The sequence below is a fragment of the Elephantulus edwardii genome, unplaced genomic scaffold (genome assembly GCF_000299155.1).
Source record: "Elephantulus edwardii isolate Elephantulus edwardi_28Jun2011 unplaced genomic scaffold, EleEdw1.0 scaffold00245, whole genome shotgun sequence".
Lineage (NCBI taxonomy): Eukaryota > Metazoa > Chordata > Mammalia > Macroscelidea > Macroscelididae > Elephantulus > Elephantulus edwardii.
Window position 1 is genome coordinate 1,466,648 of NW_006399995.1, and position 22,667 is coordinate 1,489,314.

Below are 22,667 nucleotides of genomic sequence, written 5' to 3' on the forward strand. Positions count from 1 at the left end.
GAGGTTTGAATTTGCTCTTCAGTTCCTTGAGCTTAAGAAATGCTGAACGAGTTCGGCCCTTTTGATCTTCCGACTTTAGCTCCTCGCACATTTCATTGTAATATTTTGCTTTGTCATTCCGTGCTGCCTTTTGGAATCTTCTGTTCAGCTCTTTAGTGTCTTGGATTCTTCCTTGTGTTTTGACTTCAAAGATGATGAAACTTTGTTTCACTTATTTTTGACAGTTTGCTAAGAGAGGCTGTTCTTAGGAAAAGCATATCATGCAGTGGAAATGTGGAGGGTCAGTGAAAGAGAGGAAGATTCTCAACCAGATGGATTGGCAATGTCAGAGATGATGAGGATGGCACAGGATGAGACAGGGTTGCACATCTATTGCTCATGGGGTTGCTCTGACTCATACTTGACCCGATGGTACCCAACAACAACAATCCTGCCCACCTCAGCTACTGTCCTTACCTATGTATCTGATTGAACTCTTGAAATCCTTATCGTAATCTCATGTATTGGCAGGAAATTTCTGCAAGGAGAAGCAAAGTTAAAACAACCCTGGAGATTGAGTAGTTGATCATACAGTTTACGAATCACACAGTATACAGAATGAGATTTGAGTGTTGGCAAAGAAATAGGGTCATCTTTGGTTTTACATTTTCAGGAATAAAGAAAGTCAAGGGGCTTCCAGTTAGTCTTTAAGATATTAAAATATCCCTTGAGGTCTTTTCTTCTTTGTAAATGGTAGGTTCACCAAGAAGACAAAGGATGTGGATTTCCTGCTGGCTAGGTATCAATTTATGTGGAATGTGAAGATACATGATGTTAGTCACCCATACATTTCAAGGATTTAGATAGCTATTTCCTTTAAACACTGACTTACTATCTTTATGATTAGCCCTATGAAACGAACCAGCAGCTGTGTCCTTCTCCCATCTTGTTTTTAGTTCCCACAACCATTGTGTTAAGGATAAGTAAATATGTACATGGATGTGATGATTAGACTTTAGTGCGGACTTGTCCAAGATCATTTAGATCATGAGTGGTACAGCTGAGATATGACCCAGGCGAAACAGTATGTGTTTTGTTTTGTGTTTTGTGACTCCACTGTGTTCTTAGTTTCTCCCATTGCGTATACTGCCTTTTTTAGTGGCAAGAAAAACTCTAGGTCTGTGGATTACTAAGAATTTCAAACTCTTACAAAACCATCTTACCTTTGGTTGGTGTTCAGGTATACAAATATATGGAATCCTGGTGTATGAATGTTTGTATATATGTATATATATAAGAAATGAATTAGCAAAGATAAATAAAAGATAAAAAGAAAAAAAAAGTTCTGGTAGACCTGACTTTCGGTGTCAGCTCAGCTGACCTATATAATTAAAGATTATGAGTCTATATGCTGAGTCCTTAAAGTGTACTCAGGAAATAGTGTTGATAATTAATGTGCCAGATCATCTGGCTTAAGAAAAAAATGGTCTTGACTTTATAATCTGATTTATACCAAATATATACAAGTTTATATGTTGCTAATTTTTTTGTTGTTATTGTTGTAGGAGAAAAGACTGAAAGAAAGGGAAGCCAGAAGAGAAGCCAACAAGAGACAAGTAAAGGTAAGGGTTCATGTCTCAACCAGAATGATGTCTATAATGTTGAACTGGAATTGGGACACTTCTCAGTATGTCCATATACTCATTTACACGTGATGGCCTTCATATTGTGTTTAATTTACCCATCTGTGCTTGTCAGTTTTCTTTTTCCTTCATATTCACTTGTTTCTGTAATGATGCTGAAGGATTTGTTTTTTAGGCTTTGCCCAGCTTCTCTGAGACCCTTTTTCCATTCATTAGGTGTCTGTTGAATACAGAAAACCATTGACTGTGTGGTTCAGGCAGCTAGGACTTTAAACTCATTATACATAGACCAGAAAATGTTAACACATAGATACAATTAATCTTGGAGGGTTACCAGGGTTGAGAAAGGAGGAACTGGAGAGCACCACTTAATAAGCAGGTAAGTGGGTGAAGAGAGAGGCTACATGTACCACTTAATAAACAGGTAAGTTGGGTGAAGAAAAAAGCTATATACACTTTTTAAAAAATGCTTTGTATTGCTGAAAAAAGGGGAGGGATTATGATAGGGGGAAGCAAGAGAGAAAATGAAAACTACATAAAAGAGATATTTAAGTAAAGAATAATCTACTTTATATAATAAATAAAAAGACTTCTATCTGTAGACCATATGGAAAGCATTTGGTAAACCATCTTGGTATTAGGAAGCTCTGAAAGTATTGGGTTGGGTTAGGTGAGCTTCTAGAATCTAAAGGGAATCATGTTTCTCATTTTCACTATAATCTGTAAAGAATAAGTTTAGTAAATATATGTGTAGAGTTTTCCTCAGATACATATGTGCATCATTGTAAACACCATCCATGTGCAGCTATATATCTGGTGTATTGGACACCAAAATGGGTTCAGCTGCTGCATTCTGAGGACAATAGGTTTCCTAAATCCAGGGCACTTTAACATACGTCCTTTCTCATGGTGTAGCTCATTATGCCATGCCTGGCCAGGCAGGATTTCTTCTTGTCACTTGGTGAAGACCTGACTCCCTTGAGTAAGCCCATAGTGTTCTTTGTCATTTTTCTCCATGCTGGCCACAGCACTTAGACAGCGAGCCTGAGATGATAACTCATGCTGTAGCTCTGAAGTGGGAAGCAATTACTCTGCAGTGTACAATGAAAAGCCTGCTTATATTCCATATTAAATACCACTCTGTCTTCAAAGGTGCTGGAAAACATGAGCACAATGTGTGCAGCCTGACTGCTAAAGCAAGTGCTGGGTTCCGCATATGCTTTAAAAATGCAGACATGAACCACCGTGGCATAAAAATGAGCTCTTAGGGACCAGCATGGGGAAAATTTAAGAGGATTTAAGCCTAAATGAAAGTACTTGAGGTTTATAAATATTGGATATTCAGCATAAAACATAAAAACCTTTCTTTATTTCACTGAGAAACCCTCATTTCTATATAGGAAAAGTATAAAATTTAAGATAGAACCTGGAACCCAAAGCTTACAAACCCTGTTACTATATTTCCTTTGTGTGTACTCGTACATATTTGGATATATTCTTAGATAATGGTTTCAGTTTTTTATCCTAATGGATACTGTATTTTTTGTAAGGAATTGTTCTCATTTGAAAGCCCATTCTCTGGATCCATTTTCTATTTTTCCCTAAAAATTGGGGTGTTTGGATGATTTTAATACCACATCCATGCTGGGGAGTAAAAGCAACTAAACAGAGAAAAACTCAAAAGGCTGGTTGTTCCCTTGGGATAGATTTCTAAACTAGATCTTTCTCTCTATTCCCTTTCTCTTCCCTCCCCATATTTGCCATGTCTGTTCGTTTTCTAGACATCCAGGGAAGGAGTCTGTGGTCAAGAGCAGGTTTCATTTTGTGTAACCACTTGGGTTTGTACTAGGGATGAGAAGAAGAGGCTCTGCAGTTGATACGGCTCTGCTGCTTAGCCTGGAGCTTTAAATAGGCTGTGGCTGTATTTTACTGTTGTTTGGAATAGCTTCGCTTCCTCTATCTCCATCTGAGCTCTTGCTGCCTGACTGCTCAGCGATGGCAGGCCCCTTGTAGGAGTGATATACCAGAGGGATAGTGCTGGATGTTTTGTAGCCAGTATCCAAACGTTCCTCAAGACACCAGGCACTGGCAGGAGTGACAGGCTCGGGCTGACTGATGGAGCCCAAGGAATTAGCTCGAATCAACCTTTCAGCACCCGGCTTTTCATATCAAAGTGACAGGAGATGATGTCCCTCCTGGCTTTTCAGGTGTCCCTTTGTAAACAGATTTTCGGAAGTTCTTTTTGGAGAGAATCAGGAAAGAGTTGATGATTCTGAACCTGATGCCTAAGAAGAAATGTATTTTATGAATTGTCAGGTCTTTTACTCTGTGTGTGTGTGGGGTGGGGGGGTGTTTGCTTCTGCACAATGTGCTTTGAATGGTGAAACGATTTATGTAGTTTTAGAGTAAAGGTTGTTTTATTTTAAATCTTCCTAAAACATCTTCATTCTGTGACTTAGGAATGTTAATTTTTTTAATTTTCTAAGCTTGACTAAATGGGGCACTTTAGTCCATTTTAGTTTAGAACATCTTTCAATCCCCGAACTGTCAAACTGTCCTAACACTATCTTAATGTTGCTGTTGTTTTATGCTGTTGAGTCAAAACTGACTCTTAGCTGAGCCCCCAGCAAGTTTTCAGTGACAGTAAATCCTGTGGTGGGAGACAGTCCTTCTTTCTCCCATGGAGCAGCTGGTGGATTCAGACCACATGCCATTGGGTAGGCAGCCCAGCTATAGGCCACTAGAGCTCCCTGCTGTGCTGGGCAGTCAAAGTGGCATTTGCAAGGTTAATATACCAGGAAGTAGAATGTACCCGTTTATAGTTGTATTAAGGATTAGCAGAGGTACTCTATGCATGAGAAAGGGAGACCTCACATACGAAGCTTCCTCCATTTTTTATGTGTGTTTTGTTAAGCAAAAATCATGTTTTATTTTATACAGAGGAAAAGAGAGTATTTTTTAATTTTAAAAGAAAAAAATTCACTCAAAGAAGAGTTAATAGAGTTATATTTTTATGTTCCAGAAAAGGGAAGGCTTGATAATGAGCTTTCTGTTTTATAAATGATGATTATAGGATATCTATTCCCAGCATATTGAAAACTGTTCTAAACACCAGTTCCACAGGACACATCATCTCCATTTGGGACACATTACCACTAAATTTAGGAGACTCTGGTCACAGCATAAGAAACTGTTGGCAGCTAATGAATCTGGACTCACAGAAACCAAGGAAGCTTTAGATCTAAGCTATCAGATCAAGGGCTAGACAATGGGAGATAGATGTTGAAGGGAGTGGGTAGAAGTGGAGGGGTATCTTGATGGATGGTGGAGCTAAGAAATAAGCGGGTCAGGACACTTGTGCCAAGGGCAGGGACAACACTGAAACTAATGGTTAATTCCACAATAACGGATCTAATTTCACTTTTTCTGTAAAATGCTTATCTGTTGGATACTTCTCTAAATCTGAACATTCAGATTTAAGACACACTAGGAAGAAGGATTGGCCATGCACTTCCAAAATAGCAGGCCTCTGAAAACCCTATGTACAACAATTTTCAATATACTGAGAATAGATATCTGTGCATCTGGTACAGGCCATGGTCTTTGCAATCAGTTGTTATGAGTCAGAGAGCTGGACAATGACCAGGGAGGATAGAAGGAGAATTGATGCTTTTGAGCTTTGGTGTTGGAGAAGAGTGTTGAGGGTACCATGGACTGCTAAGAAAACAAACAGATTCATCCTAGAGAGGTTTAAACCAGGCTGCTCCTTGGAGGCAAGGATTCTGAGGCTTCATCTGACATATTTTGGTCATGTTGTAAGGAGAGACCAGTCCTTGGAGAAGGACATCATGTTTGGGAGGGAGGAGGGCAGGCGCAGGAGGGGAAGGCCCTCTGGGAGGTGCATTGATTCAGTGACTGGGGCAATCAGGGTGAGTGTGTCAGAGACAATGAGATTGGCACAGGACAGAGCAGAATTTAGAGCTATTGTACATAGGGTCGCTATGAGTCGCAAGCGACTCAATGGCACATAACAACAGCAGCAACAATATTGAAAATATTTCTAAGAAAAATTGCTCGAAAGTGTAAATTAAGGAAAAGTGTAATTAAAATATAATGGGAATAGAATTCTGAGGCATCTGATACAACGTTTTTGTTAAGAAATCTAAGGTTTATACATTGCTGGGAGTAAACTTGAAGCTATAATGGCCAAATAAGGTTTTCTAGGTGTCTAAGATTTAGTGGTTTGGGATAGATCTTATGTACTGTAAACTATCTTTACTGTCAAAATACTTAAATTATACAATGGAAATGTTTCGGTTTTGTCTAATAGCCTATTCTATGTTCTTATAATTTAGGAATATTAATTTTTAAAAAAATAGTGTTAGCCTTGCTCAATAATGAACATTGCTTTTTTGGATTCAGAGAAGCTGTGTAGTCCTGGAAATATCAGCTTTACCTCATTCCTTCTTGTTCATTGTGCTCCTTGCTGGACACCAAGCAGCTGGTATCAGCCTCTGGTGGCTTTGAGCAAAGAGAAAGAAAAAGTACTGAAAACTGAGAAATTAGAACCTGAGAAACATTTCAGTATGATACTGCTTTTGAAAAGAAAGTAGAAATTATTAAGCATAGTAGTAGTATTATGTTGATAGACCTAAACATTTCCTGTGTAAGAGCAAAGCATAAGAACAGCTCAGAGACTTCAACATAGGAAAACTTAAATCTGAATTTGAATATGTTATAGGTGATTATAATTCTTATATATGTATGTATATATTTTGGCAGGAGGATCATAATTAGCATAATTAAAGTTATAACTATGTTTGAAATTGACATTTTTAATTTTTTTTTAATTGGGAAAAACATATTGGGGGTACAAGGAGGTGAGGGTTGGGGGCAGAAGGGTGAGGATGGGCCAGGATGCAGTTGCAGAGCTGCACAGTTTGGTCGGTGGGGGGAGCAGGTGAAGGAAATGATGAGGGTCCAGTGGGGACCAGATACTACAGGGGAATGACAAACATTTTCCAGTGGTAATTAAACCAACTGGAAATTGACATTTTTTAAAGTGTTGTAAAGGTATGTTATTCATTTACTTACCAAGTAGCCATCTTATAAATTAGTTTTAGGGATGTGTCCTATCTCCATACCTTTTCAACCTTTATGCAGAACAGATTATCTGGGAAGCTGGGCTCTATGAGGAGAAATGTGAGGTCAAGATTGGTGGAAGATCTATCAACAATCTGCATTGTGCAGATGACACAACCCTGCTTGCTGAAACTGAGGAAGACCTGAAGCGCCTGCTGCAGAGGGTCAAGGACTGCAGCCTCCAATATGGATTGAGGCTCAATGTCAAGAAGACAAAGATTCTCACCACTGGACCAATTGGCAGCATCAGAATGGATGGTGAAGAGACTGAGATTGTTCACAGCTTTAGTTTGCTTGGCTCCACAGTCAACACTCTTGGCACTAGTAGCCGGGAAATTAAAAGACATATTGCGATGGGAAAGTCTCCAAAGTGCTGAAGAGCAATGGTGTCTCTCTGGAGACTAAGGTGCATCTGACACAGGCTATAGTCTTTGCAATCACTCGTTATGCATCAGAGAGTTGGACAATGACCAGGGAGGACAGAAGGAGAATTGATGCTTTTGAGCTGTGGTGCTGGAGAAGAGTATTGAGAGTACCATGGACTACTAGGAAAACAGATTCATCCTGGAAAGGGTTAAACCGGGCGGCTCCTTGGAGGCAAGGATTCTGAGGCTCCATCTAACATACTTTGGGCATGTTGTAAGGAGAGAACGGCCCTTGGAGAAGGACATCATGCTTGGAAGTGTGTAGGGACAGCGCAGTTAGAGAAGGCCCTCTATGAGGTGGATTGATTCAGTGACTGTTGTATTCAGGATGGGAGTGTCAGAGACAGTGCAATTGGCACAGGACAGAGCAGAGTTTAGGGCTGTTGTACATAGGGTCGCTATGAGTCGCAAGCGACTCAGTGGCACATAATAACAACAACAAAGTGATTTCAGCTAGCAAAAAACTTCTTTTTTTTTTTAAACAAAAGGCATTTTTGAAGCTAGTCTTAAGATGGAAGGTCCAAAATGAAGAAAGGGGGCAGGGGAGAAAGAGAAAGATCTTGTATGATTTTAGAACGTGAATAGACTTGAGACATGATCTGAACTGGCTGATTAATTCACTCATATTATAGACCTTGTATGAAGACCTTTTCTTTGGCTAAATGAACTCATTTTTATATTGTACTCTTTCTGCTTTTTTTGGTGTTAAAGTGTCCATTTACTCATAAAGTAGTAGTGATAGTACCTGATAGAATATTGAAAAAACAACCAAACACTATTACTTAACAAAGACCCTGTGTCACTGCTTCAGAATAGTTTTTGAACTTGTTTGGTCCCTGAAGTGGTGTGGCAGTCATCGATCTGCTGTAGCAGTTTATGGCTCAGCATTGGCCCTTGGGGTTTCGACGGCAGAGGTACTTGGGAGCCCTCAGGAAATGGCCAGGTCGTTTGAGAAGGACACCAGGGCTTCTCATTTTATCTTCCAACACAGGACCAATAAATAGCTCCAAATTATCCTCTACTTCCAGGAAAATGTAAAGGTTTGACATACATTGGTGCATTCAAATTTAGTATTGTATGTATCCAAGTACATGAAGGTTGTGAGGAAGTAAAGGTTTTCCTTAAAAATGAATATTAATAAATGTTGGTAAAGTCATTCCTAGACATTAAGCCTTTGCATTTTCGGAGTTTTTTCTTTTTAAAAATTATTATTTTATATTGAGTGACTTCTGTTTCAGGCTCAAAGAGTGCCTAATTTTTATAGTGCTTTATTGATAAACACTAAATTAAAATAGTCATATAGTAACCCTGACTCCCACATTATCCCTCTCACATTTTATAATACTGAGATTTTTACTGGTTTGTTTCTTTTTCGTATGATTAGGATTGCAGGAGCTATAAAGGACAAATTTATTTTAAACCAAACTACCTTTGATAAAATTAAAAACCCAATGATGAAAACATAAGTATGTTCAGAGTTTCCATTTCCACGGAAAGCAGAAGTGCTTCTTGAAAGTAAATTGCTCTCCCATTTGAAAGGACTGAACTCTTAAGGATGCTGTTTGCTTCAGTGATACAGTAATTTTTTTAATGGTGCCCTGAATGAGTCATTTTGTGTCTCTGAGTGAATAGTTCAAGTAATAACTTGTTTCAGTGCTTTAGTAAGACCATTACCCTGCCCTTCTACTGTTTTTTGTTTTTAACACATTGCCGCAAATAATGTCAAAACGTGTTTCTAAGCATGGTCGTCAATTTAAAAGTGTGCGGCAACGTGTTAAATAAATAATCCCGAATCTTTAGATGTCTTGGTCTCTCCACTTAAATATCTGCCTGCGATGACTGGGAAGCCCAAAAAGATTTTATTTTACTGCTGATTCTAGTGTTGGTTTGTTTTGCTTGGGGATTAATAATAGTGTTTTGTTGTTTGCTTGGTTTTTTTTGTGGTTTTTTTTTTTTTCTTACCTGGTGATGAAGTGGTGGTGGTGGTGGGGGAAGATTACTAAATTAAAAGTTTAACCTTCCTAAATTATATGTGAGAACTGTCCTTCTGAAAGCATGGAGATTTAGGGTTAATGAGGGAGAGGAAAAAGCTCTGGCCATGATAACATCTTTATGATGAATGCCTGCTCTTCTTTTAAGGCTTAGATTAACAGTTATTCCTTTTAATTCTGGTGGCAAAATGTTTTAAGTATTCATTTGCTGAAAGACCTAGGGTTTGAACCTAGCAGCTGCTGCATCTAGAAAGATGTATTTGCTTTGAAAACATTTTGGGACTGTTCTGATGTGTTCTGTAGGGTTGCTGTGAGTCAAGATTGACTCCACATCCCCACTTCCTAAACAGCATGCCTCTGGAAACTGTATGAACTTTCAAATTTTATTCAGAGGGTTGCTATGAGTCGTGCTCGACTCAAAGGCAAAGAACAACAGAGCCTCTCTAGCTATTTATAGCACCTTCTTGGTTGTTGGTCTCTCTTACTCAGATTTAAGTCTTTCTGTTCTTAACAGCCTCAGTCACACATCACAGTGGTTACCTTTTAATTTTGTTGTTGTTTTGTGCCATTGAGTCAGAACTGACCCATAGCTGATGTTCCAGTGGATTAACAGAGGCTGCAGATAACACAGGAGGAGGTTGCCCATCCTTCTCCTGTGGAGGAGCTGGTGAATTTGAACCATCTACCTATGGGTTGGCAGCACAGCTACTTACCAATGAAGCCACCGGAGCTCCCTTTTACTTCATAATGTTGTTGTTGTTGTATATTATCGAGTTATAAGTGATCCACAGGCTGACCCTCCAGTGAGTTGTCAGAGGCATAAATTGCATGGGAGAAGATTACCCATCTTTCTCCCACAGAGCAGCTGGTGAATTCAAACCACTTGCCTTTCAGTGGGTAGTGCAATTCCCTATCACTAAGGCACCAGAGCTGTTCGTTCTTTATGATAAGATTTGTGAATGAGCCAATGAGTGAATGAATCATCTCACTCCCGATAGAATGCAACCTCCAAGACCAGGCAGCGATTTCTTGTTTTCTTCATCACCATATCACCGGTACAGCCTAGTCCCCAACAAATAGTAGATACTTAATATTTATTAAGCCACTGGATGAAGCAGTAACTCTTAAGAACAGTTATTTCACCTTCATTGTGAAGCTATCCAAACTATGATAGAGTATAGTATGTTGTTTATTGGGAAGCTCCATAATTTTGGAAATGTTTCAAGGTCATTTTGGGTAAAGAATAATAAACTGAACAAAATAATGAGGTGAGGTAAGGTGAGGGGAAACCATAGAAAACTGTTATGAGCTCAAATGAAAATTATTAAATGCATATAATTAGATCTCTAAAGTTAGTTTGTAGTTGGATGTTTTTCCATAAAAAAAGAGGTTATATATGGTGTTAATGCACTGTAGCTGGGTTAGTTCTGTTATCACTGTGGTAACTATCTAAAGTACCATGCAGGCAGCATTGGTTTTTGTTGTTAGTGGGGTATTTTTCTGTTGTTGGTTTGTTTTTAAATAAAATTTTTATTTTATATTGGTTTACTTGTAAAGTTTGTATACATTGTTTTTCACACCAGATCGCTAACATTTCCTTTACCCACCCCTCCTTCCGCCTATAAAACTATGGCCCTCTGATTGCACACCCACGGTCCCTCACCCCCGCCCCTCTGCTCCCACACTACCTCCCTTGGATCTTCATACACGTTTTACTAGTTATCTTTCTTATTTCTACTGTACTGGTCTTATATAATATGTGTTCTTATGGGCCTGAGTTAGTTCACTTAGTATGTTGCTCTCCAGTCCCTCGTAAGTTAGGTAGTGATTTTCAAAATCATGCATGCTGGTAGTATATTCCATTGTGTGAATGTACCATAATTTCTCAATCCATTCAGTTGTGGTTGGACATTTGGGCTGTTACCATGTGCATATGATGGTGAATAACACTGCTATGAACATTGGTGTACACATCTCCATTTGTAGACAACATACTTTTAAGAGTGAAAGGGGTGAGATGAAGTTATACTTGAATAACACTTTTAAATTGACACCTGGCAAGCTCCAGTCATATGGCCACCTGAAGTATAACTCAGAGGTGCATTTTTCCTCTAGTAAAGGCATCCTGCAGGTTTGAAACTCCTGAACACCAAAGCTCTTACTGGTAGAAAATAGAACTTGAACTAGTGTCCCACTTCCTTTCATCCATTGCTTTTCTTTTTAGCCAGGCTCCAGTCTGTACCACCTGAATGCTGAGAAAGGAAAAGCTCCTTTTGCTCCTCTCTTCTCAAATTTAGAATAAATTTCAGCTTTCATTTCCAGGTGCCCATTGACATCCCAGCTCCATCTTCATTCTCTCTGGTTTAGACTGTAAGGGGTTGAGAGAGACAATTGATTCTAGAACAGATGCTTCCCTTTATTTATATATAACAGTTTCAGTGAAATATGAATATATGTAAAAGTTAACAAATGATTACACTGAGAATGACTTCCTAAAATAACTTCATTGCTGCCTTCTCCCTATGAATTAACTTTCATGATTCTTTTGTACTATTTGTTCTTGAAAGTACAGCTTGTCTAATATTCCTATGGACACCAAATGCTGGTATCATTTTATATCAACAGGAAGAATCACAAATATGTAAAAGAGATTGATGACTAATGCAATCAAAGTCAACCTAATTTTACATAAGTGATATTTCATTATTTATACTGCATCTACTGTAAGATCATTGTGTTCTATTTTAGTGTTGGTAAAACCAGTCTTCACTGTGCTTAGCTCTCTGAGAGAAAAGCAAATTGGTGATAAGCATAAAATACTTAAGAAAACATTCTTCACTCCCTTAAAATTAGCACTTATATAAGTTAGCGTAGGGGGTACAGAAATGGGGGTGTAAGACTATAAAAAGTATTTGAGTTGCACAAAGCCAGTGATACTTTGAGATCATATTCTCCACAGATTTAGACAGTTTTGGTTTGCAAAACAAATGTGTTTTGACAGTAAAAATATGAGTCCATCTTGGTTCTGTGTGCTTGCTTCTCAATGGACTTGTATTATTTCCAGCACAATTACCATTATGACTCTCTTAAAAAAACCTAATTGTGCTACTTAGTGGTGATTGGTTTTGGGATTTGTGTGTGTGAACTTGAAAAGATATTTCAATGTATTTCTCTTTAGCATTTTTCCCAGTGAAAATACAAGTATGTTGGTTTTGGGTTTTTTTGGGGTTTTTTTTAGTGGTTTTTTTTTTATTGATGCTAATTTCTCAAGTCCTCCATCTTTTTCTATTCCCTGTTCTTCATTTTTTTTTAAACCTTATTAACCCTTGTTCCTAAAGGCTTGTTGCAAAGGCTTCTGGAAACTAGAAATTTCCTTCATTAAATATAGGCTACACTGTTATTTGAGATCAGACATGACTGCCCAAGTTTGGACCTGGCATGAGCTCTCTGGTAAATATTTGTAAAGTAAATATAACAGGTGAATCATCTCGAACTTTTCAGGAGCTCTTTAGGACTCTGTCATGGATTAGTAGAAGGCTACTTCAGAACTTTGCATTTTCCTCTTGTGTTGGCATAATTATTATGATGATACTTAAGTTTGGACCATGTAGCTAATTTTTTAGTTTGAAAATTGAGCCCTTGGATGCTGATCTTCTAAGTAAGTAGATAAGAGTGTCTTAATTGTGTTAAAAGTGTAATTTGAGGTCAAACTGACACCTTGTATCTCAAAAGCAGGGTATTTATCAGAGATGAGCATGTTATCTTCCCTCTTGAAATCTCCATGGGAAAAGACCTAACAGGCTCTTTCCAGTCCTTCTTATCACTGTCACCTGTAGACCCCTAAACTTGCTGTGCCTGGGAGAACAGACATGTAATTTTTTTACACCCTTGACCTATTGAACAATCGTTTTATACAGAAGTGAACCGTTCTAGAACTTTTAGGTTAGTTCCCTTGACCTGGGTATCCTAACCAGGAGTTCTCTTTCACCTCCTTTTCAGAACATTTTTGGCATCTGGATCTTCTTTCCCCTTTGTCTCTTTACAAGGAATTTTCAATTGCTTTGATAAAACCTCTTCCCCGTCAGGCTAAATGGTCAAGAAAAAGGACTCAAAGCTGAAACCCTCTTGCATCATATCATAATATTATTTGACCAGAAATGTTTCCTTATATCTTTTGTCCTTGATACAAAGTTGCCCCATAAGATATTTCAGATGTTTCTAGAATTTTAACACAACCCAGATCTTATAGCACCAAGCATAAATAAATAATATAAATGTCTTCTCCTTGTGGGCATTGGGTGAAATTGGATCAGACAGTGTGTAAAATCTGTTTGAGATAACCCCAAGGGTCTCTTTCTCTTAGTTGGCTTAGCTACTCATAGTAGGTGTGCTTACTCAGCCCCCAGAAGGTAGAGACATTTGTTTTATTTAATAGATTAAGTTGCTGAAAATCAAAAGGGTTATTGCATTAACTGTAATACTTTGTTTTCCAAATAACATCAGCAGAAAAAAGAAACACGAGACAATTCCATCGTGCATTATAGCCACAGAATTTGCTGCAAAGCTGATAATATGGCATATGGGAGGTGGGAATCAACAACAAATGAAAAAACAGAGCTGATGGAGATTAAAAGGTGCCTGGTGGGAAGACTCTCTAGTGGCCTCAGGTGAGGAATTGTGTTCCCAACACAAAGGCACATGGGTTGAATCTACCAGCTGCCTGTAGAAGCAAGATGGGCAGTCTCTTCCCATGCGATTAGCTGCCTATCCGCTAGCAGGTCTGTGATGAGTCGGTTCCTACTAGATGACACAGAAAAATAGCAACAAATGGAAGCACTTTTTGACAGTTTAAACTATTGCAAAATAGAATGAATTCCCTCGTGAGTGAGAGTACTGTGTCCTCCATGCCCACACCATGCTTACTGCAGCTGGCTTCCCTCTTGGTCTCTCCATGGGAGAAGATTCAGTCGCTTTCCATTTCTTCCTTTCACTGTCACCTACAGACCCTTAAACTTGCTGTGCCTGGCAGTGCAGGCACCTCCCCCCCCCCCCCCCCCCCAGCAGTCCCTGCCCTAGGTGGGAGTTTGGATGAAACAACTTCTAAGGATCCTAAGCTCTGAGGACCGTAAGGATTCCTCTTGGTTGCTGTGGAGTTGATTTTGAGCCATTGTAACTCCCATGTGATATGACATCATTCTGACCATATAGGATATTCTAGGGTGTGTCATCTTTTTTTTTCTTCAACTTTAAGGGAGTAATTTATCTTTTTCTTGCAGAGCCATTAATGTGTTCAGGTTGTCAACATTTTATCAGCTGAGTACTTAACTGTTGCACCACCAGGACTCCTAGTAAGGACTCTTGAGTTTCACAGGGTTTTCAGTGAGTGGGGAGTAAGTGACTAGGTCCTTCTTCCTCAGAGGTCTTGTACAGGAAGCTACACTAAATCTCGTCAGCATCATCACAGCGGTACCCAAGTCTCTGTGTACATGTGGGTGGTGGCTGTGCTCACTGAGGTAATACTGGCCTGCGGCGTGCTGGTTGACAGTCTAACCTGGCTGTCCTGCATGGAAGGAGAGAATTATACCACTAAACCACCACTATCCGCAAGCACACACAGACACTTCAGAGTACACATGTGTGCTTTGAAGGAGTCCTGGAGTCCTGGTGGTGGACCAATGGCTATGTATTCACCAGCTAACTGAAAGAGCGATCAGTGGTTTGAACACATCAGTAACTCTTCAGGAGACGCGATTGTGGCCCCCAGTAAAGATGACACCCTGGGAAGCCCGAAAGGGCAGCTCTGCCCTGTTCTCTAGGGTTACTGTGAATGCAAATCTCCATAGCACACAAAGTGGAAGTTCATTCTAGCTCTGCCTCCCCCCACAACCCCTTAACCCCACTCCCCAATTGTATATGCCACAGTGCTGCATCCTATGTGTTAAGAGTACGCCACGTGGATTCCTTCGTTGTTGGAAGTGGAATAGAATAGGTGAGCCCTGAATTTTGAATATCTTAGTTTGAATTTTTAGGTTAAGTGGTTTAAACTTTTAGATAAGCTCCCTATTTCTAAAATGAAAATTGTAGTTAAGTGTTGAGGGATTGATTGAGATAGTACATGTATAATTACAACAGCTGAAAGAATAAAAGATTGTCATTGGTATGGAACTGGGTTTTAAGAAAGAGTTTTGCTTATCTCAAGGGATACTCTTGAACCAAGAATCAATATAAAGTGCTTCTGAAGGTTTTCTTACTCTGTAAAATTTGAAATCTCTTAAAGGAGTCAGGCCAACTTGAGTGAAACTCTGCTCTTGATGGGGTTGGCATTTGGAGGTTCTGTAAAGTTTTAATACATGTACTTTACAAACTAGTCTCTCCCATAGGCTTTTGTATTCACGGGTGTTAATTCAGTCCAATGGGAACCAGAGGGCCAGTGGGTCACAGATATTTTTTTTTAAATCACAAGTGCTTCTGATACCATTCTTAGAATTCCCTATCACTCTTTTTCTGAAGAAGTTTCCGAATTGTAAGCTCAAAGCAATTTCTCAGCAAGGAATGTGATAGTGGTGTTTTTAAGCTCACACTGGATGCTAATTTTACTGCTAATGTGTTAATATGCAGAGTAGTGCCTACAGCATTCTAATATTATCCAAAAATAAATAACCAGGCATCCAGCGAAAGCACTGGAGGCAGGTAGAAAAAGAGAGGGTCTTTGTCTCCACAGAGACAGTGCAGAACTCCACATGAACACCACCAGTGCTCTTTGCATTGTGGTTTTTTGAGCACTCTCCGATGGCATTGCCTTACCCATCTGCTCTTCACTGGTGACTTTTGCAGTGACAGTGTAGGGATTACTGTTGTATTGCTACAAACTAGAGAGGGACAATGAAATGGGGAGGGCAGATGATTGATTTCCAGGAGGCTTTTATGGAATTGGCTCCTGGTAGATTTATGTACATAGTTGATCTAGTCTTTTAAATTTCACACATAATTGATCCAGTCTTTTAGATTTCACATCCTAGCGTTATATGCACTCCATCAGGGAATAACTCTCAATAAACTTATTAGATAAATTATTCTTCTTTGAGCATGAGAGAACCTTAGAAAGGTTGAATCTTACAAAATTACTGCTATTTGACAATTCCTTTACCCACAAAAACATCACTTTCAAACAGCTCAACTTAATAATTTGCTTTGTGTGACTCTGCTCCAACCCATTTCACCTTTTTGTGTTTCAACTCTTAAAAGGTAGTCTTCTTTTCACTCATTTTTTAGGATCTTTTGACAAAACCTTTCTATTGTCACTGTGATGCTCCCAATAGTTGTTATTTTCCTTTATTCAGCTGATGACTCTGAGATCCAAGAGATTGATACTTGTCCATTGTTATGCAAGTTTTACCAGGCACATTCTCAGGCTGCAGCCCCCTTAGGTTCCCCTCTTCATCCCATCAGTAAACAAAATGATGGGGGAACGTTGGAACTGTGAGTTGTGATTAGAGAGAAACTGTGGGTATTTAATTTGGATCGGAATATACCCTAAGGAAGGACAGAACATGAGCTTTTGTGCCCCACAGACTTGAACTAAATCACTTCTCATTTTTCACTAGCAATATGATGTTGGACACATTTCTTAAATTATCTAAACCTAAGTTTTTCATCTGTAAAATAAGGCTAAGAGAACCAACTCAGGGCCATAAGGAAAACTATTATATAAGACCATTATTGTAGAAATAACTAGTAAAATGTCTGTAAGAATCTAAGGGGGAGGGTGGGAGCTGAGAGGTGAGAATGAGCACAGGGTGGGGAGGGGGGTGGGGGGGTGGTAATCCTAGGGTCACACAATTTGATGGGTGGAGGGAGAGTGGGTACAGGAAATGGGAAAGATCTGGTGTGGAAAAGAGTGTATACAAAATTTGTAAGCAAACCAGTATTTACATCTTTCTTATTTTTTTTTAAAAAAGGCTTTTCAGAACTCTATCCTACAGTTATTCTTAGGAATCAGTGAGCTACAACTGTAAACCACAGTTTATGCCTGACACCTAATAGCTTCTCCATACGTATTAGTACATTTTTCATACACTTAACCTTCAGAAGAAAAGGGTCAAGTGCATGGTTTTTGAATTATGATTCCTACTGTAGAGTTCATATTAAAAGTTAATTGTGTGGCAGATTTCATCCCCACTTCTTAGCTATCAATTAGTGTTATCCCATCACCACCAACAGTTATGTTCAAATTAAAGTTGAAATATACTTGATTCAGTTTATTACAAAGATTCTGAATTAAGTAGTTGGTTTCAGATTATTTCTAAGAACTTTCCTAGTTTCTAGGATTCTTTAATGAGTATCTATAAACACAGCCACCTAAAGGTGAACATTTTTTACATGGTACTTGTAAACTATCAAAATGTTCTGAGAAACTAAAAATTTGAATATGTTTTCAAAAGTTTTTCCCCCCATGGACTCTGGAATATATAGTCCCTAATGTGAAAAGCCTAAACAGATGAAGGCCTAGTTGCCTAACAATTCTTTTTATGTATTAACTTTTCAAAAGAATATTCTTAGATGAAAGCATGGTGCAAACCTGAATATAAGTAATTTATGCGGTTACTTTATTTTTATGATTCTTTGAAATCATCACCCATTTGTCTTTTGTTCTTTTCATTATCTGGATGTTATTCTGAGAAAATAGAAAATCTAGGAAGCCCTGCATATTTGTAGTTCTTTAAATTTATGTAACACTTTTAGTTATAGCCAGTACAGGCGGAATCTCATTTTAATGACCTGATCAGATTTCTGAAGAGTTATATCAGAATCTCAGTTTCAGTTGGAATCTTTTGTGACAGTATAGTTTTTACAGAAAACTTTATTGAATTCACAAAGTTTCCATAAAGCAGCCTTTCTATGCTAAATATTTATTGTGTTGCCAACAACAACAATGACATAAGTTGTGCAGTGATTAATTTTTTGCAGAGAAAGTTGCCCTTTCAGCTGGTAAATTTACATTGTCTGTGACTGACAGCTAAAAGATCCACTTGTTTATCCAAACTTGTAGACCCGAGTAGATCTAGACACCAGCCGGGGAACCTTGTGGACAGTACTTCCTTGGATCAGAGAATTTTGTCTTTATACTGAAAAGTAGCAAAATACAGATGCCATTTGATTTACCGTGAGCTATTCTTGTTTTCCAAATTTGGCATATTCATAATTTAGCCTGTTATTATTATGTGCCATCGAGTTGCCTGTGACTCACCTACCCCCATAGCCCCAGTCACTGAATCAATCCATCTCATCGAGGGTCTTCCTCCCCTGTGCTTCTCTCCACCCTCCCAAGCATGATGTCCCTCTCCAAGGACTGGTCCCTCCTTGCAACATGTCCAAAGTATGTCAGATGAAGCTTCAGAACCCTTGCCTCCAAAGAGCAGCCTCGTTTCACCACCTCCAGGACAAACCTGTTTGTTTTCTTAGCAGTCCGTGGTATAAACAATACTCATCTCCAACACCACAGCTCAAAGGCATCAATTCTCCTTCTGTCATCCCTAGTCATTGTCCAGCTCTCTGATGCGTAGCAAGAGATTGCAAAGACCATGGCCTAAAGGAAATAAATTTCTCATCAAGGAAACTTATTAAGGTACAGAATGAGGTTAAGCAACTTTTCTTTCTCCTTTTGTCTTTGAATTTGTTGGTTTTTCTTTCCCTCCCTCTTTCTCACTCTTCTTTTTTTCCTTTTATTTCAAATGAAGGAAGAGATTTAAAGGACGGTCTCCCCCACTACATTATTTGAAATTAATTTCCAAGGCAAAATACCAGATTTGACTCTTTACTCTCCATATTATTCTAAAATAGTATTGTTAGGTTGGTGTGTAGGACAAGAAGGTTTTTTGTTAAAGATAACTCAGTGACTGTTCCTTCTCCAAATATGGAAAAGTAATGAAAGAAGTGGTGGGTGGGGCCAAAATTTTTGTGTGTCTGTTTCTTCTTGGAAGAAATGACAGTGTAGCAGAAATATATCTTCTAAAAACCTAGTTTCTCAGTGAACTTAAAATTTCATGTCATCCAGGAGAAGAGGGGGTAGGAGTAGAGGGTTTAGGATGGGCGGTATCATAGGGTCACACAGTTTGATGAGGAGAGGGATTGGTGGGTAAAGGAAATAGGAAAGATCTGGTGTGAAAAAAAGTGTATACAAATTTTGTAAGTAAGCCTGTATTAAAAAAAATTCATTAAAAAAAAGAAAACTACCTAGAGGAGACTCACTCTCCTACAAACACATAGATCTACTACCTATATAAGAAATAAGGTTTTTTATTGAGAATTAAAAAAAATGCATGTCAAAAATTTTATATAAATTGAGTTGTGTACATACATGCATATTGCACTATTGGTACAGCTGCAAAAAGTTTTCTCATCCATTTTACTCTTTGCTGTATAGCTACTATTTTCTTTTCCTCCCTAATACTTGTTCTTTGCATAAATTCCCCTTTTTGCTCTCTTCCTTGATGTGTCCATTACTAAAGCATGTCTATCTAGTTTTCCTCCTTGGAAGAAATGAATCATTGTTGCAAAACCATTCTCCCTCCTTTCCACCTTGGACCAAGTCTGTGGCAGGGCTCCTCCATGTGTTTCATTATTTTTCTTTCTGGTGAGGTTATTTATCCCTCTTGTTATCATGAGATTCTCGAGCTTAAGGACTATTTAATTAAGTTTATTCTAACATAAAATGCTATGCATAAATTATTGCCTTCCTCAGTCATTTGGTTATGAAAGCCACATTTTAGTATAAAGAACTTTGACATTGCAAGTGTACACAATTATTTTTTTTTAATTTTAGTTTTGAAAGTTAGTATGTCTGTGAACTGGAGCAAAGTACATCTTTAAACCTCAGTTCATCTACAAAGTGAGGATGGCCTGTAACTGGAACAGAAATATCCCTACTCCTTATAATATAATATGGCATACTCATTATACCATGTAATATATACTATAATTAAAGAGAGAACAGGTTTTCCTCCTGGGAATTTTCTAACAGTCTTCTATACATTGAAATTCATTGATTTGCAATGTTCATCCAAAAATACAGGTTGCATCCTGTTACATAAACCTCATTTAGCTTGTGCTTTACTTTAGGTCTTTGATCAAATCCATGTAAAGGAACTATAGGTGTGAATAATACCTTCAAGTACTTGAAATAATGTTACCCTTCCTTCTGATATACCGTTCAGTAACATTTGCAATATAAATAGTGTCTTTTAGTAGTACATAGGTACATGGCGTTTAGTTTGTCTGCTTTAATATAGGGATATTTTAAAACATAAAATATTTATCATGCATTAAACATCTATTTCTTTCACATATGTTTATTAAATAGTTAAAACAATAGAACAGTTAAAGTCAGCTCCAACCTGATCATTTTTGCCATCTCTGGATTGGTGGCAGCACATAGTAAGAGAACTGTCTCTAAACAGCATGCATATTTAAAAAGAAGGGGCGGGGAAAGCCTGACAGGGTCATTCTGACATGGCTTTGTCAAATTAGCCTTGTCAGAATGTTCCTTATTTCATGGTGGTTATATTACATATATCCTGACTAGGTTTCTCCAGGCATAACTGCATACCTTTCAACTTTAAGACAAAATGTCCAAGAAATGTTTCTGGTACTGGAAGGATATTTCCTGATTTGTGAATCTTTTAAGATTGGTTTTGAAAAACACTACTTAATAAGATTCCCTTTTTTTTTCCTTTCTCTACATGAAAATTAACATGATACTAATTACTTTAATCTGCAGTCTTGTGTGGAATCCTAAAGTGTAAACAGATTATTAGAATATAATTTGATAAACATAATTGCAGACATACTCAAATGCTAGTAGCGTAGATCAAAGGAAGCTTTGTCTAAGATCAGGATGGCATGGCTCTGCTTTAGTGAGATGGTGCAAAAAATGTTGGTATTCTGTGCAAAATGAGTAACAGCACACTCAATGGTGATTTGATATAGGTTGGAAATAGTCCAGGAACCAGATTTTGGGGTCTTTCTGTGGTTGGTCAGGAGGATTTTTCATTCCATAGATTATAAGGAATCTTGGAGAATTTTAACGAGGAAAGCAAAGTAGTATTTTAAAGGTAGCTCTGTACATTTTGCCCAAACAGATGTAGAAATCCTTCTTTTTTCCCCCAGTATTTAATCAGAGATACACTTGAGTGATACTTCTTGCTGTATTTCTGAGGAGGGCTTTTTTCCTACCATACTTTTACAGATTCTTTTTTAAATATTGACCTTGAATTTTCCTTAGGACGCTCGAGTACTTTTCTTCTTAAACTCATTTTAAAAATACTATTTTTGTCTCCCCACTTATATTTATAGATAGACTCTTAATTCACATTCACATTTTGCTTTCTCTGAACTGAGCCATATGTATGAACTATTTAAAATTTCCTTTAATAATTTTCAAACTCTCTGTAAACTCTCACTTTCTCAGTATATCACACATATTGTGTGTACAAAATATTGTAGCGTCAGAAAGGATCAAGTCTTTTTTCCTCTTGAAAACTCTGTGCACAGTTATTAATAGGTATCTTAATGGTAATTTCTCCTTTTAATCAAAATGGAGAGGCTATTAAGTTTTATGAGTCTCTTTTCATAGAACTAAAAAAAATTGTAGTGTTGGTGAAGAGTGTTGAAAATGCTAGGGAGCTGCCAAAAGAGCAAATAAATCTGTCTTGGAGGAAATACAACCTGAGTGCTCCTTAGAGGCAAGAATGGTGAAACTTCACCTCACATTCTTTGAGCATGTTCTTAGGAGAGGCTTGTCTACACAGAAGACATCATGAGGAGAAAGGCAGAGGATCATGAAAGAGAAGACAGCCCTCAAGGAGATGGGTTTCAATAATGACTGTCACAGTAGGTTTGAGAGCTCCCACAGGGCGGAAATTGTGAGGATGGCAGAGGAATAGTGCAAGGTTCCAGTCTGTTCATAAGGTCGCTAGTGAGCCATCGTCAGCTTGACGGTACCTCACAACAAGAATAGTCATACCTTTAAATGATATTCGGTGGGTATTTCAGAACCAGAATATGTTCTGAATAAATTCTTTGAGCTTAACAGAAAGGAAAAGATGTTCTTACTGGTTAGGAAGCAGAACTATAAATAGCTTGCTCTCTCTTTTAATTTCTGTTTTGTTAGGCCCATTTTTCAATTATTAGTTTATTCATACCATTATATTCAGATTAGAACTGCCCACAAACAAAATTATTTTTTGTGTTTATCTATTAGAATCAAGGATTATCTGGGTTACTTTCAGGTATAGGGGAATATTCACTAGTCAGACTCTCAAGAGATTGAATCAGAGCTGCCCAATATTTGGACATTCCCTTTGCATTATTCTTTTGCACTGGCACCCCCTCTACTGTGAGATTTCTCTTGCATCCAGTATAGCATTGTAAAAGCTATCTGTATGACTTGAAGCTCTCTCTGAGAGAGAAAACATCAGGTTGATTTCCAG

The 22,667-nt window shown here is 38.2% G+C and overlaps 1 protein-coding gene across 1 annotated transcript in view; it reads left to right on the plus strand.

Moving 5' to 3' along the window:
- DDX10 (DEAD (Asp-Glu-Ala-Asp) box polypeptide 10) overlaps positions 1 to 22,667 on the plus strand; it is a 224,382-nt gene that overhangs the window by 149,285 nt on the left and 52,430 nt on the right. Inside the window, 1 exon segment of the mRNA XM_006899049.1 lies at positions 1,545 to 1,601. Within this exon segment, the coding sequence (XP_006899111.1) occupies positions 1,545 to 1,601 (57 nt within the window).